The sequence below is a fragment of the Dermacentor albipictus genome, chromosome 1 (genome assembly GCF_038994185.2).
Source record: "Dermacentor albipictus isolate Rhodes 1998 colony chromosome 1, USDA_Dalb.pri_finalv2, whole genome shotgun sequence".
Classification (NCBI taxonomy): Eukaryota; Metazoa; Arthropoda; class Arachnida; order Ixodida; family Ixodidae; genus Dermacentor; species Dermacentor albipictus.
The window spans coordinates 33,651,550-33,665,956 of NC_091821.1; the positions used below are offsets into that span (position 1 = coordinate 33,651,550).

Genomic DNA, 14,407 nt, shown 5'->3' on the forward strand with positions numbered 1-14,407 from the left:
ATCTTACCATTGATATCTTTGTACCTTTCCATTATGTGCTACTATGTCAGCATGAACTCAAACACAAAAAAGTTGAAGACTACCCTACTAGAGTGCGTTGCTGTGCTTGCAGGTTTGCTTGTGTTTGTAGCCTTGGCTTAACTTAGGCTCCAAATTGTATACTTGGGACTGCACCATGCTTAGAAACTGGCTAAGGAGTGATTGCACATTACATTCCAAATGTAATAGGAATTTGAATATGAACACCTCATAAGAGGTGCTCACATTAGTTTTTTTTTTCTTGTTTGCATTTAAACTTATGCTGATGTATGTCACAACGGCTATAAAATAAACTCAGCTGAAAGTCTGAACCCCTGTATATCACAATTTTCGCCGTATTTTTCCGTGGATAGCCTGCGTCTTCATATAACTCACACCCTCAATTACAACGCCCTGAAAAGAAACAAAAATAATCCGTGCATATAACTACCAGAAATAACAGCACACAACGACACTCAAGTCTTTATAATAACAATCTCACGGATGTGTAGCTCTTCCATGTCATATCTTTGGCTAGCAGCTCTGTTCCCCACCTCTTTGCAATGCTGATAATATTCTGCTACACTGTAAAGGACTCTCGTAGAGTGCAATTCAAATAATTCTAGTTCTGATTCACCTGCACCACGTGCACTATTCGCCAAATGCTAAAACAGCAAAGACGCAAAATGACGATCCGAAAAGACATGGAGAATGGGCAAACATGACAGAGGGGAAGGGGAGCTTCAACACATAGGAGTGGGGTTTCCTAGGAGATAACGAAACTTTAGATGCCGGCAAATTTTGTCATGAGATGCGATTTCACAGCAGCATGCCCAGCGCTGTTGTGAAGCTACACTTCAAGGTCAAATTTGCATATGATCCGCATTCTGACTTTACAGTTAAATTTTTGTAGTATTTGGTGCAGGCTATACGCACAAAAATATGGTATCTACATTCGTGTGAAAAATCATGAAAATGCTGTTAATGTCATGAGGAGTGGAGTTTATAGACATTAATTTCTGGCAAAAATAATTAGCGAAGAATGTATTAGCAAGGTCCTACTGTAGTATGTTGGAAGCTATGTAATACATAATGCCATGGCTACTAGAGGCAATCATTTTATCACATTATCATAAGAAAAAGAAATGCAAAAAGGGAGCTGCTGTACACTATCATTGCTTCGTATCGCGAAGGAAACACTCACCCTCCGTGGAGTGTGCAATGAAGCATCAGAATCCCAATGCTGAAGCTCCTCGCGAACCAGTTTCTCCATCTGCTGACGCTTGCCCTTCTCATCCAAACCCTCATTCTGCATTGGCAAACAATAAAATCACAACAACATTTCATCAACTACCATACCTGGAGACAACTTTTCTATTTCTCTGTTTGTGATCTGACTTCTGCAAAGCCAGCAAGCACATGGCAAAATTATAAACAGAAGGCACTCAAGATTTGAATAATCTGGATCACATGCCAAATATACTTGGGAAAACAAGATTCCAGACTTCACATATTGTAACATGACTCACAATGATCGGATTTATCTCACATGTGTAGTGCTAAGCAATGATGGCTGTTCTGTGAGTCACCAGTTAATAAGTGCACAGGCGAAAAGGATCACCAGTTACATCTTTTGGGTCTCTGTACAGCAACATGTGTTGTGTCACTAGCCATCTTTTTGAGTGATCCTGCCCTACATAACACTATCTGATCTATGTCCCATGGAACATCTGGATGTAATTGGAGCAGTAGTAAAAAATACATTCCCATGCTGTCGAATGTCGAATAGGCACATTCAAGGCAAATTATTGGGCATCACTACAATGACAGCAGACACAGACAGTAGGCACCGTGCCAGAGAACATTGCAGCAAAGCAGTTCAGCTTTGACTGCAGTGTTATCCAACCTTCTTGCTCATCATGTAGTGAAACCTCATTACAATAACACGGATTACAATGAACTAATGGATACATATAACAAAGTAATTGTAACTCCCGTTGAATTTCTCATGGAAAGTCACGCATTTCAATTCCCATTATAACAAAGCAAAAAATTTCTGCTAATAGGCATAATGAACCTTTCTTTAATCTATAACTAAGACTCGCTGATAGGTTCACGCTAATTAGGTCCAAAATCAAGCAGCACATGACATTGCTAATTACTCGCCTGATGCTGCAGTTTCAAGCTAGTTAAAACATTACTTATGCACTCTACTCTTTCCACTCCCACACTACACTGCTACTGCCTCCCCACTGACACCACTGACTACCGCACTCTGTGCACACGACATGCTGCACCATGGTTGAACGTCGTGCACCATCATGCCAGATCATGGAACGAAATACAAACAGACAAGCATGCGGCTTGCAGTGTAATACTTTGTAGTCTAACTGCTAACCGTGGCTGCGATAAACTACTCCCCATGCACAGTAAAGGGGCTTGCATCCTTTGTGTCATATTTTATTGGCCATGACTCAGCTCACCAGCATTTTGTGAATGTGCAATAGAGTGCTGGAAGCCCCTGATCTCATACAATGGTCATCACTAGAGGCCAGTTAAAAATTTTGCTTTTTCGTTGTCACTAGCAACATCTGCTTGCATCCAATGATAAGCTCAGTAGGAAATCAGAGGATTGCAGCATTCTGTCGGCACAGTCATGAAACATTGACAATCCGAGTCATCAGCCGCTAGAATGTAAGCGCAGGGCACAAAGCAACGAGCCGCACATTGACTTGAGTGCACGTATGCAGCAGTTTATCGTGGCCACTCAGTCAGGAAGAGCATGTATCACAATTTAGAATTATGAATTAACACATGTGCACTCTTTTCTTTTTTCTTCTTTTTTTCTTGGTCCTTCAGTGGTGTGCAGCGGACTGCTACAACAGGTTCAGTTTACTCAGTTGTAACTTCCCTTACTCTGGCAAGCAATGTTGGCTATGAGAGCAGACAACAGTTCCTACGAAGTAATGGTTTTAATGAAGTAATTTTGGCTCACCCTTGAACTTCAGCATAAAGAGGTTTCCCATCTCTCTAAATGAAATTTTGTTAGGTTAAATCTTTGGGCGAGTTGGCAATCTATAAGTAGCACAAGGTCACCTTTGTGTCTTCTTGACTTTGTTCCCATCCCTTCTTTTTACTGTGCTTTTTCTATTCACAGATTCCTTTTTCTCTTGATTCTTACTGCTTCGCTACAAGAATCCTGCTTGACTCTCCTGCAATAGCCCTTGTAAGGCTACAATTGCATACAGTAAGTAAGACAATGAGCATAATGACACCAGTCGGAGTAGCATAAGGGCACAAGTAAAAGAGAAAAGGCTTTTGAGTATGTTGCCACATTCATGCTGATGCCATCCACTGGCCAGCAGACATAGTGCAGTTTGCTTTAAGCTACATCAACCATTCTATTGCAAGAACTACAATGTTAATCTCATTTTGGCTGCATCATAAGACTTGATTTTCAATATGCTTGGGGCACCAATTTACGTGCAAGTGGCATCTGTTCATAATTGGAAGAAGAGTCAAAGGGGGCTATCTGACCTCTGAGATGGTGTCAAGGATCTTGCTCATAGTGTCTCGCCGATTGGCTTTGGCTTTCTCCATAGCTTCCATTTTGACCAGTACCGCATCAATCTTGGACACGATGCTACCAATGGAGTGCTCCATCCGATCCACACGCCGGGTGAGACTGCACACAACATGGACATACATCAAGCCTCAAAGAAATAGAGATCACATGCAATGCAATTATAAAAATCTACTATGTTAACAACCTTCCATCACCCTTTCCACTGCTTCAATGCTGTCAAAAATAGCCTCTGAGCTGTCACAAGTTGATGACATACAGGCATGTAAAAAATGTTGAAGTTTTGTCAAAAGAGAAGCGCTGACAGCAACAGCTAGCACAGAAATAACCCACATGCAGTATGTAAGACTCATAGTGTTTCATATGTACCATAAGTTGCACAAAACATTTGAAGCAGCACAGAAAGAAGCTGTGCATCATTGTCGGGCACTGTATGTATGTGTGGAGAACAACAGCTTTTGCTTCTTTCCCCCTTTCTTGCCCTACACATCACTTTGCCTTCAACTTTTCTGGCTCCTGTTTGCTTTGTTCTGGGAGCTTTGTTTAACTTCTGTGTCCTTGGTGCCAGTTTATACCTGCTCCATAATATTATATAACACAATGATTGCCTTAATTTCTAATTCACTGCTGCCAAGTCACCATAACATTGACGAAGTGCTGATGCTTTGTCGACGTTGTGGTGGAGCAGTTGAGCACAAGTTTTACATAATTTTTTAAGACCATCTGCGCTGTGACATCTCATCCATCCCTAAACCAGTCGCATCCTATCTTTTCCTGTCTGGCTTTACTACTATGTTGGTGCCATGTCGCACATACAAGGCATGTTCATGTGGCAGTGTCAGCTGTTAAGCATTCATCTATGCCCGTTGAGCAATAATGAAATGATCACCACAGGCAGAAGAGAAGACACATCAGAGCTAAACTTTCAAAGGAACTGAGTAGAGCTTGTGCGCATAGTGGCATACTGGTCAGCACCCTAAAGATTGTGTGGTAAAATCCGAAATTAATCGCCAAAATTTTTAATTGACCTTGTTAGAACGAATGGACCCCACAAAGGCCTTCTCAAAGTAGCCGGTGGAGAGCATTCTCAAAGTCTGTGCAAACTTTTGTAGACTTGTGTGATCTCTCTGGTAAAGTCTCCAACGTAGACCAAAGACGAGAGAAGAAAAGTAGAAGCATGGCACCCATCTTTCATTAAAGCTAGTTCTAAAGCTAGTGATAGCATGCATCTGCATGCTATCACACAGGAAGAACACAGCAAGGTCTGCAAATTTCTCTACTGTTCAATGAGTTTGAAAACAGAAAATCCGGAGACAGGCAGAACAATATTTTGCTTCGAGGAAACTATGGATGAAAGAATGAAATTCAATTTTACTGGCACGCATAGAAAGCTACAAAGACACTAGAGCTAAGAATTTTTACACAACATGCTATGTACTAAACGGCTCCAATTATTGTAGTTAACACTCTTAAAAGAGGATTCAGCCCACAACTATGCAAAAGTGCATTATGTGAAAAGGAATGAGACTGCCACATGACAAGAGCTGAATTAATTTAAAAGTTATGCATCATGTCTTCCTTTCTATCAACAGCATACTCCACCTAACGTGCTCTTTACCACTTAACTGCTAAAATTTCATTTATCACTAGAAATGCTGACGACCTGCCTAAATCAAACTTCACAGAGCTTGAGAAAATGCAATAAAAACTACATGGGAATCAGTGTACCACATTGTGAATAGACAGCGAATGCATGTTATCACAGATTGGGCAAGATGCAGAGGAAATGAAAGATGGATGGAGAAGTAAGCACATGGGACCAGGGCCGGTGTAATGTAGAACTATTCCAATCTCTTTTTATTCCAAATCAGCCATTAGCCCTCCACAATAAGTCACAATGGTTCGGGTCCAGCCCATATGGGTGTGCGCCACGGCCATATGGCCGTGGCGTTATTTTGGCCTGGGACACTGACATTAAGGCTGTATGCATTCGCTGATCTTTTCACAATCCCTTTGTGAAGTTAATGTTCTTTCTCCAGTCATGGACCGACTATGTAGTGACAAACTATTGAGAACAAACTATATTGCTTTAGTATAATTTATAGTTTCACCTATTGCCTGTCTTTAGATCATTTATTGTAACTTTAACTGCTCTGTCCTTTCTGCATTTTTTTTTACCCTGCATCTCCTCCATGGCCATGAGACAGTTCAGGTGTCCACTGAAAAGTGAGATAGTTAGGATGCCCGTTGCCTTTCTATTTCCTTTGGCTTTTTCTCTACTGGAAAACAATAAATTACTAGATACAACAAGGGCCTCACTCCATCTCCCTCTTTTTCATCATGTGGTGTGACAAAGGCAATTGAGCCCCTGCTATGCTCCTGCCTCTCTTACTCCATGAAAAGGGCTTCTCTTTCCACACTGTTTCAATGCCTGGGCCTTCCTGTAGATTTGATGTCATAACTTCTCTTCCCCAGCCAGAGCATTGCCTTCAGGCACCTCATTCGTTTCCTGGAGGACACAGAACTGGTGTCTAAGCTCTAAATGTCCCACCTGCCTGCTGCTGCCAGCCACGAGTTCTGCGACAGCGACAACCTTTTTTCTTCTTCCTTTTTATGCTCTACATGCCATTCTTCCCTCTCCCTAGGTGCTGAGCCATGCTCCCTAAAGGAGTGCAATATATAGTGCCTCTTCCTGTCTGCAATCCCTTGGTTTCTCAATTTCTGCTACTGCTACTACTCTTGAGAACAAATGGAATGCATAATGCTCAATACTTACATGTTAAACTCGTCAGAAGAGACGCCCCCATCACCACCACCACCGTTGCCACCTCCACCACCAGTACTGTCATTGCCAGAGGTCTTTTCACGCTGAATCTCTTCGTCAAGCAGAACCTTCTGTCCCTCAAGGTGCGCCATCATCTCCTTTGTCTCTTGCTCATTCAGCTCACGGTTGCCGTCCACATCATATTTGGAGAACAGCATCTCAATCTCCATATCGCTGAAGTTTTGTCTGCATGCAGACAATATTCAGTTTCAGTAACGAGAGCAGGGCAAGAAACATACATAAGCATACACCTGTTCTCACATTGGATTTTACCTTTTCGTTATCTTTCAAACTAGAGGACCAATTTCATAGATGCAGCCTTCTCACAGGTAAAGTAATTATGGTGGGTGCATTTTCTTTTAACTGAGTCAACAATGGCCAGAATGAAGGAGAGCGCTTAGATTTCAAGCAAATAAACTAATGTTGTGACGCCCGGTCAAGAAACATAATGTTGTCATAGACAAACTCCAGTAAGACAGCTCAATGTCATTTCAAACATAAGAAAATTCATGGCTGGATAGGTAAATCCCCCTTCGCTTGCCATTGCCACACTTATCTAAAGGCAGCTGACTGGCACTGTCACTTGGCACAGAGTTATTTGTGCCATTTCTCAAGTTTCAATTGTTTACCAGTATTCCATAATAAACTGTCCTGTTCCAACAAGCCTGTAATATGTCACCATATGACATTGGATCAAGCACTAATAGCCAACACTAGAGGACAGAAAGGTGCTTATGTTCATGAAAAAGCTTTTTTCTTTCTCTTTTGTCCTGAGATAGAAGGTGCTTAGGATTTGAAAAAAATGGTGCTGTAGAAACTCGTGGATATGATCCTGTTTTATACGATTTCCTGGCACCAACATTCGTGATCGAGAACACAAAAAATGACCTAATACAGTTGCACTTCTCTTTTAGTGGTGAATACATTCTCGGCAAACCCAATCTTTCGGCCCCAACGTTCAGTAAATCGACAAACTGCGCTTGCATTATACGTTTTCCAGCCACCAGATTCCATGCGAACACAAAAAGGCACCCACCACAACAGCTTCCCCGCAGTACACCTATGTCACATGAAAATGCTGGCACTCACTCTGTCCTCTTCCTGCACCAGCAAATCTCCTATCAGTTCGTCACACGTTGTATTCACAGCTATCGCCACCAAACCTATTGCGATAAGCACCTTCGCCCATCTGTTTCACCGAGCATGTGGCATAGTGCCGTGGGAAGCATACTGCATGCTTTTAATATGCGATAAACCAAATGCACCACTGTGACCTGCTGCAGGCGGCATGAACCAAGCATCAGGTTTCACTCTAGCAGCATCATATTTCGGCTTTGCCCACCGGCTCAATTTTGTTTCGGTTTCCCTTCATTGCTGTCTTAAAACACTACGCAATAGGAAAACAATAAAGTGTGTCTTGAGTCACTTGGGCCTCATCAGCTCGATGCACGTCAGCACCATGTGCTGCAACAATTTTTGCCAAATGAGCAGGCTAAAACTTCCCGCCAAAATGCCCCCGCCCGAAGAAGCTGCTGATCCAGGACAAATTCGAGGAGTGCAAACGTAAGCTTGTCGAATCCGCAAAATCAACAATGCATGCTTTGGGCCACTTGGGCCCCACTAGCTCAGTGCGCGTCGGTGTCTCGTTTCTTGCTGCAATAATTTGCACAATGCTTCACATTACGTAGACGCCAATACTGTAGAGACGCCAAATTTTTTTATGACTGCAGGTCATACCTTTTCCCAGCTATTATATTTCTTCTCGCATATTTTACCAAATCATATGAGCAATGTCCTATTGAAGCTTGTACATCAGCTTACTTGATGTTAAATGTAAAGGCGTAGAGATTTCACGAATTTGGTCAGCACACATATTGGTATATATGTTCTGCTGAAGAGACTTGATCAGGTTAGTTCCTGCAAAAGCATCCTCAAACCAGTTAGTCAGTCTCTGTATCCACTTGTTACTTTACCGATGCTACATGAGCTATGTGACACAGGTATAACATCACATGTTCTATTACCATGATTGGTTAGACCATTTGTATACAGAACTCCTTGGACCAGAGGCTCAACTCACCACTAGCTGTTATCATAGCTTTATTTGAAAGTGATGTGTTGTTTTCCTTTTCCAAATATTGTGCTTGCCCAATTTTTGTACAAGATGCCTGTCATTCGAGACAAAGCCAAACTAGCCAAATTTCACACCATTTTGTGTAAGTGTATTTAATTACCTAGTTAAAATTCCCATTCTCATTTAATGACTTTTTATCTTCAAGAAGGCACAACAGATTGCCAGCCTATCTAGTTCCCAAGTACACAATGGCTTACGCTTTGAGTGTCTTGCGGACTTCATCAAAGGTCAGTTTGTTGTCATGGTTGGTGTCTGCCATTTTGAGTGCATTCTGAATGTCCACAATTTGATCACGCTTGCCCAACTTGCCAAGAATGTTGTTGTAGCCCTGGAAACAAAATGCAAAGCATTTAAACTGACAATGTAACATGATGCAAACAAATAGATAAATTCAGGAAAAAAAAAGTGAGACAGTCTAAGATTACACTTTAGAATCTAATATTAACCGAGTACATTACTGTTCTATTGCTAACACACATGTATTAAGCAGGTGTGCATTTATAAACTCAGCGTACCGCACAAGCTAGATGAATGTGACACAGACATGTAATAAAAGGAGAAGTGAATAAGTTTATCACTACAGCAACATGCAAACAGTTTCAGTGACAAGCATCAATGCACAAATGAACAAATAATGTTTGTCAACCTCCACACGTGCACCACATAACATAATGTGCTGAATTCCCTGAATGGTGAATCAGCGGCTCAACGCCTTTAACATGAAAGTTTTCGAGTTGACAACCAAAAGACTTCCACCAGAGAAATCATCTTGTCATTAACCTAGAATAATCTGATGTGCAGCGGAACCTTCATGTTAAGGAAAGAAGTGCCGAGATACCATGAAAAATAAACAGCAAATAGAAGTCACGTTGGTAAATTTAGGAAAATCTACAATTGTGACCAGGTAATTTGCTCATTTACCATCTCCCAGCATGTGCACACATTTTTGTTCCCATTTAATTACTAGAGTGACCCGTCATGTATTTCCTCTGCTGGTAGATCTGGGGGGCTATTCTGTAAGAGCCCACCAGGTGAACTGTCCATTTCGGCCACTGCTGATTGACAGGCGCTGTACTAGCGAGAAGGAGACAGGCGCTCCCAGCCAGTTTCCTCCTTGTTCGTAATGCTTCAGCCAATCAGCCATGGTTGAAATGAGCAGTCCACAAAGTGGACTCTTACAGAATACCCCTGCGGAAGCACACTCCTATGACGCTGTCTGCCTCGCATTTGCATGACCATTGTACGTATGCATGAGTTGTGCGAGAGTCATCTGTGCAGATTTGCTTCTCGAAATCTGCATTTCCCTATGTACTACTGAACTACACCACCGAGAAGGATGGGCTTTGCTCAGTTTGGCCCTAGCTGAGCTGCACTATGCAACAGTGTATAAATACTACGGAAGCATTGCACTCGTGACAGGGAGGTTCTCTGTTGGTATTGCATGTTCTATAAACTTGTTTAACTTCCTTTCTCTGTTTTTGCATTGTTATATCATTTCCCCTTTTGACTTCTGCAGTAGATGTTCTTTTCCTGTGCTTCACTGCCGGACCTGATACGGAGGGTTCTTGTCAAGGGGAGCAAAATGAAGTGGTGGGGGGGACTTAGGTAGATGCCGCTTTAGTGACCACAGAACAATTAATAATGACACGCTGTTAAAAAAATTAAATTATAGGGTTTTACATGCCAAAACCACTTTTCTGATTATGAGGCACGCCATAGTGGGGACTCCGGAAGTTTAGATCACCTAGGGTTCTTTAACAAGCACCTAAATCTAAGTACACAGGAGTTCTCACATTTCGCTCCCATTAAAATGCGGCCGCCACGGCCGGTATTCGTTCCCACAACCTCGTGCTTAGCTGCCCAACACCATAGCCACTAAGCAACCGTGGCAGGTAACACGCTGTTATTGCAAAAATTTTTAGTGTTAGATATTCAACTGCAGGTTATACTGAAGTTCTTGCTCATGGCTGGGTGGCACGTACACAGAGCGTGCTCATCTGCTGCTGATTACTGTGCTACTGGCAGAGCACCGAAGACACAGTGCAAAGTGATAAAACCTTATGTTATCTGTGCCTCAGTGACGTGGGCCACACAGCGAAGACAAAAAAGTGACACTATGCCATTGCAGACTCTACCAGCCACTATGCTCTCATTTGGACGCTAGTTTAGGCATCCATTAAGCAAAGCAAAATGCATCGTCCTCCCTAGTACTTAGGCAAAGGCACATTTCAATTCCCCAGCAAGAATCACCGGATTTCTCTCTGGGAAGTTGTTGGGTTGGGCAAATACAAGAAAGAAGCTTTCATTGCACTCCTTACCTCTTTTAAGACACATAGCCCAGCACTGTGTACTGCCTCTGTGTGCGTATGTTTGTAATCTATTCAGTGCTAAGCGTCCACGTCCGGCTAAACTCACAGACGACTATCTGTAGCGAGGAAAGGGAAGCTGTACGGAGGCAAAGGACGTGCAAGTAAGTGCACTCCTGAATATAGTCCCACATTCTTATCCACACTACCTTAGGCCAGGGTAGGGAAAACATAAATGTCTTAATTACAACAGGAAAAATAAGGCAGAATATACCACTTAGCTTTAAATCTGACTTTTTTTCTGCATTTTTCCTTCCATTTCGGCAAATGCAAAACCATCGCACATGGACGTTACTCTGACTCAGTGTCTGTTCCAAGAAACCAAGAACGCTGTCAATCGTTGCTAGAATACAGCAGAACTTCGTTCATACGTCTTGGGGAAAAAAATGTGCAAAAAAACGTACTAACCAGGAAACATACGATCCAAAGTACAAAAACATTTGACAGACTCGACTGTAGTTGACATCTGCACAATGCGAAGCATTGCGCAAAATGTTACGGCATGAGATGCCAACATGCATCAAAGTGGTGGGGCTCTGGTGGCCTGAGACACTTTGTGTTGTTTTCCTATTGTGTGGCGTTTTCAGACAGCATCAGGAAACCGGAAAGAAATCGAGATGGTAGGCAACGCCGGATGCCGCCGAAGCGAAAGTGACGCTCAAATTGTGCCGCCTGCAGCAGGGAATGGCGGCGTGTTTAGGTTATCTTCAATTAAAAGCGTGCAGTACGCTTCCAATGGCACGATGCCCCACGTGAATGTAGAACAGATAGGTGAAGATGTTTATTCCAATAGGGTTAGCGGTGATAGCTGTGAATGCGGCGTGCGACGACGAATGAGGAGATTTGCTGGTACCGGAATAAGAAACTGAGTGTGCATCGGCGTTTCCACGCGAGACGGGCGGGCAAGTATTGCAGGGAAGCTAATGTGGTAGGTGGCTACTGTTCTCGACCGCACACGCCTTGCGCCTTTTCTTGTTTACACGGAATCTAGCCGCTGGAAAACGTGTCATACGATTGCAGTCTGCAGCAGAAAACGACGGTGCATTTGGGTTATGGCTTATTAAAAGCGCACAGTACACTTCTAACGGCTCAATGTGCTGTGAAACATAGCTGAATATGCTTGTTGCAATATACGGTCGGTGGCGATAGCTGTGAATGCGGCGTGCAACGACCCGGGAGGGGATTTGCTGGTACCGGAATAAGAAACCGAATGCATGTGGACGTTTTCACAAGAGACGGGCGGGCAAGTATTGCAGTGAAGCCACCAGGCAGGTACCTACTCTTCTTGATTGTGCACGCCTCGCCGATTTTCTCTTTTAAATGTGATCTAGCGGCAGGAAGATGTATCATACGATTGCAGTTTGGTGATGTACTGAACATTGGTCATGAAAGATTGTGTTTTCAGCGAACGTATGAACCGGTAAAAAATAAACGTAACTGTATTGGGTATCTTTTTGTGTTCTCTATCGCAAGCATCGGCACCAGGAAATCGTGCGTAACATGATCTTATCAACGAAATTCTACTGTACTTATACATGTGCACAAGCTCCACCCTGTAGCTATTCCTTCATTGTCACAGAAAGTTGTCCACGAGCATAGCAGCATGTCTGGGCGTGGTCTCTTCACCAGCTCTACTTGATGCTGCAACAGTTATCAGCACTTTGAACATTCTTTTGTGGCGCAAATCTTATCATCTGCGGCACCAGCTACTATCCTTCCTACTCTTCTGGCTGTACATGCCTGATAGAGGTGCGCTTGTTATTCACTGCAGAGGCAAGCCATGTCTCCATGTCTGCATGAGACATACACGGACTCTTCTTTAAGCACAAAGAAAAGGAGAGTAAGCGAAGCAAATTTTTATAGGAAGAAGCATTTCCTTCAATCTTTGCTTGTGAATGACTACAGTGTTAACAAACACACTAACACAGAAATGAAACAGAAGCTTTCTTAAACCGTAATATCAAGCCCTTGCTTGGAGCAGTCATTGCCAGTGCCTTTGTTCCTTATTATCTCTTCCTTTTTTTAGAAGATTCGACAATACAGATTACTTAACTTGGCTGGGATGAAAAAATGCAACTATCACAAAAGAACGGCAGCAATACAGGAGCCCTGCAATGCTTTTTCTGAGAGAAGTGGAACTTGCACATCATTAAACAGCATTTCTTTGTGAATCTTTTCCAACATTAAGGTTTTGAATGTGCCCCCTATGAACAAAGTTATTGGCACTCAAATGCTGTTACTGCCACATTCTCCTGCCTCTCTCCTCCTCGTTGTTCAAGCTACGCTAGAACCTGTGGCGCACCATCTTCCCATACTACTGAACTATATTTGCTGTGCTTCCGGTATCATTGCACTGAGCTTTAGACAACATGACCTCAACATCGTGTAGCGCAACCCTCCGCAACACCTGCCTGGTCTAGGAGGCTACAGTACTGCCGTCACATTGGGAGGGATGGCTGTCACAGTAGCTTAACTGGTAAGGCACCGAACACGTAATGCAGAAAATGTAGGTTCAGTTCCCACCTGCCCACCCATCTTCCCACCCTTCTTTTCATCTACTTTCATTTCCCTTTACCTAATTAGTATTTTTACACTTCAATTAAATGTAACACTTAACTTCCACCATGCAACAAAAAACCAAGTGCTTCAGATCCCCTTATTCATCACACTCATCGTCACATTGCTATAATTTTTTTTTACTGCCGAACAGTGCCATCGTCTCATCGTTGAAAAGATTTTTCACTTATGCTTTTGCTAGAAGAACTGCTTAGTCATGATGCCTGAAAAAAAAGTTCATAGGAACACACATGAAAAGTAGCAGGAATTTCAGCAAGAAGGAAAGAGCAGACATTTTTTGCAGTGAAACTGTAGGCTCCCTACTGCTGCGAGTACAGTAATATTTGGCTCAGTTATTCATGACAGTATTGTTTAATGACTAAGCAAGCCTACGTGCCATGTAAACAAATTGTTGCAGGGCCCTTTAACCCTTTCAGGGTCAATGACTATATTTGCTGTGCTTCCTCTATCATTGTGCCGAGCTTTAGTCCACACGACCTCAGCATCGTGTATCGTAACCCTCCAACATCTGCCTGATCTAGGAGGCTGCGGTACTGCCATCACAATGGGAGAATGGCTGCCACAGTAAATATACAGCACCACGAACAAGTCCAAAATGGTTGATGCCGTATATTTACGGCGGCGTCTGAACGTCTAAAAAGCGCGCCAATTTCCTAACTTTTTCTTTCCTGCCATGTGCTGCCACTACGCGGGAATACAGGGAATTTATTTCTCGCACCTCCCTCTCTCGGTTTTCGTTGCATAGTTTGTTTGCTCCGGCGCGTCTATATACTACCACTCGCGCATTGGCATGCGCGCGGGCGGGGGACAGATAGTTTGGGTTTTGTTCCATGAGCAGTTTCGGCTGCTTGTGCTCGCAAAACTGATGGCTATCTTGTTACTAATCGTTCAAGGGCGACTGCCTG

The 14,407-nt window shown here is 42.9% G+C and overlaps 1 protein-coding gene across 6 annotated transcripts in view; it reads right to left on the reverse strand.

Annotated features, from left to right (window-relative positions):
* Nucleotides 1-14,407, reverse strand: part of LOC135901038 (polycystin-2-like) — a 72,008-nt gene that overhangs the window by 11,548 nt on the left and 46,053 nt on the right. For all 6 annotated transcript variants that reach the window (XM_065430666.1, XM_065430668.1, XM_065430667.1 and 3 more), the window contains exons 12-15: nt 8,757-8,887; nt 6,378-6,611; nt 3,556-3,703; nt 1,223-1,327 (exon numbers count right to left, since the gene is read on the reverse strand). In XM_065430666.1, coding sequence (XP_065286738.1) covers nt 1,223-1,327; nt 3,556-3,703; nt 6,378-6,611; nt 8,757-8,887 — 618 coding nt within the window. The remainder of the gene's footprint in view (nt 1-1,222; nt 1,328-3,555; nt 3,704-6,377; nt 6,612-8,756; nt 8,888-14,407) is intronic.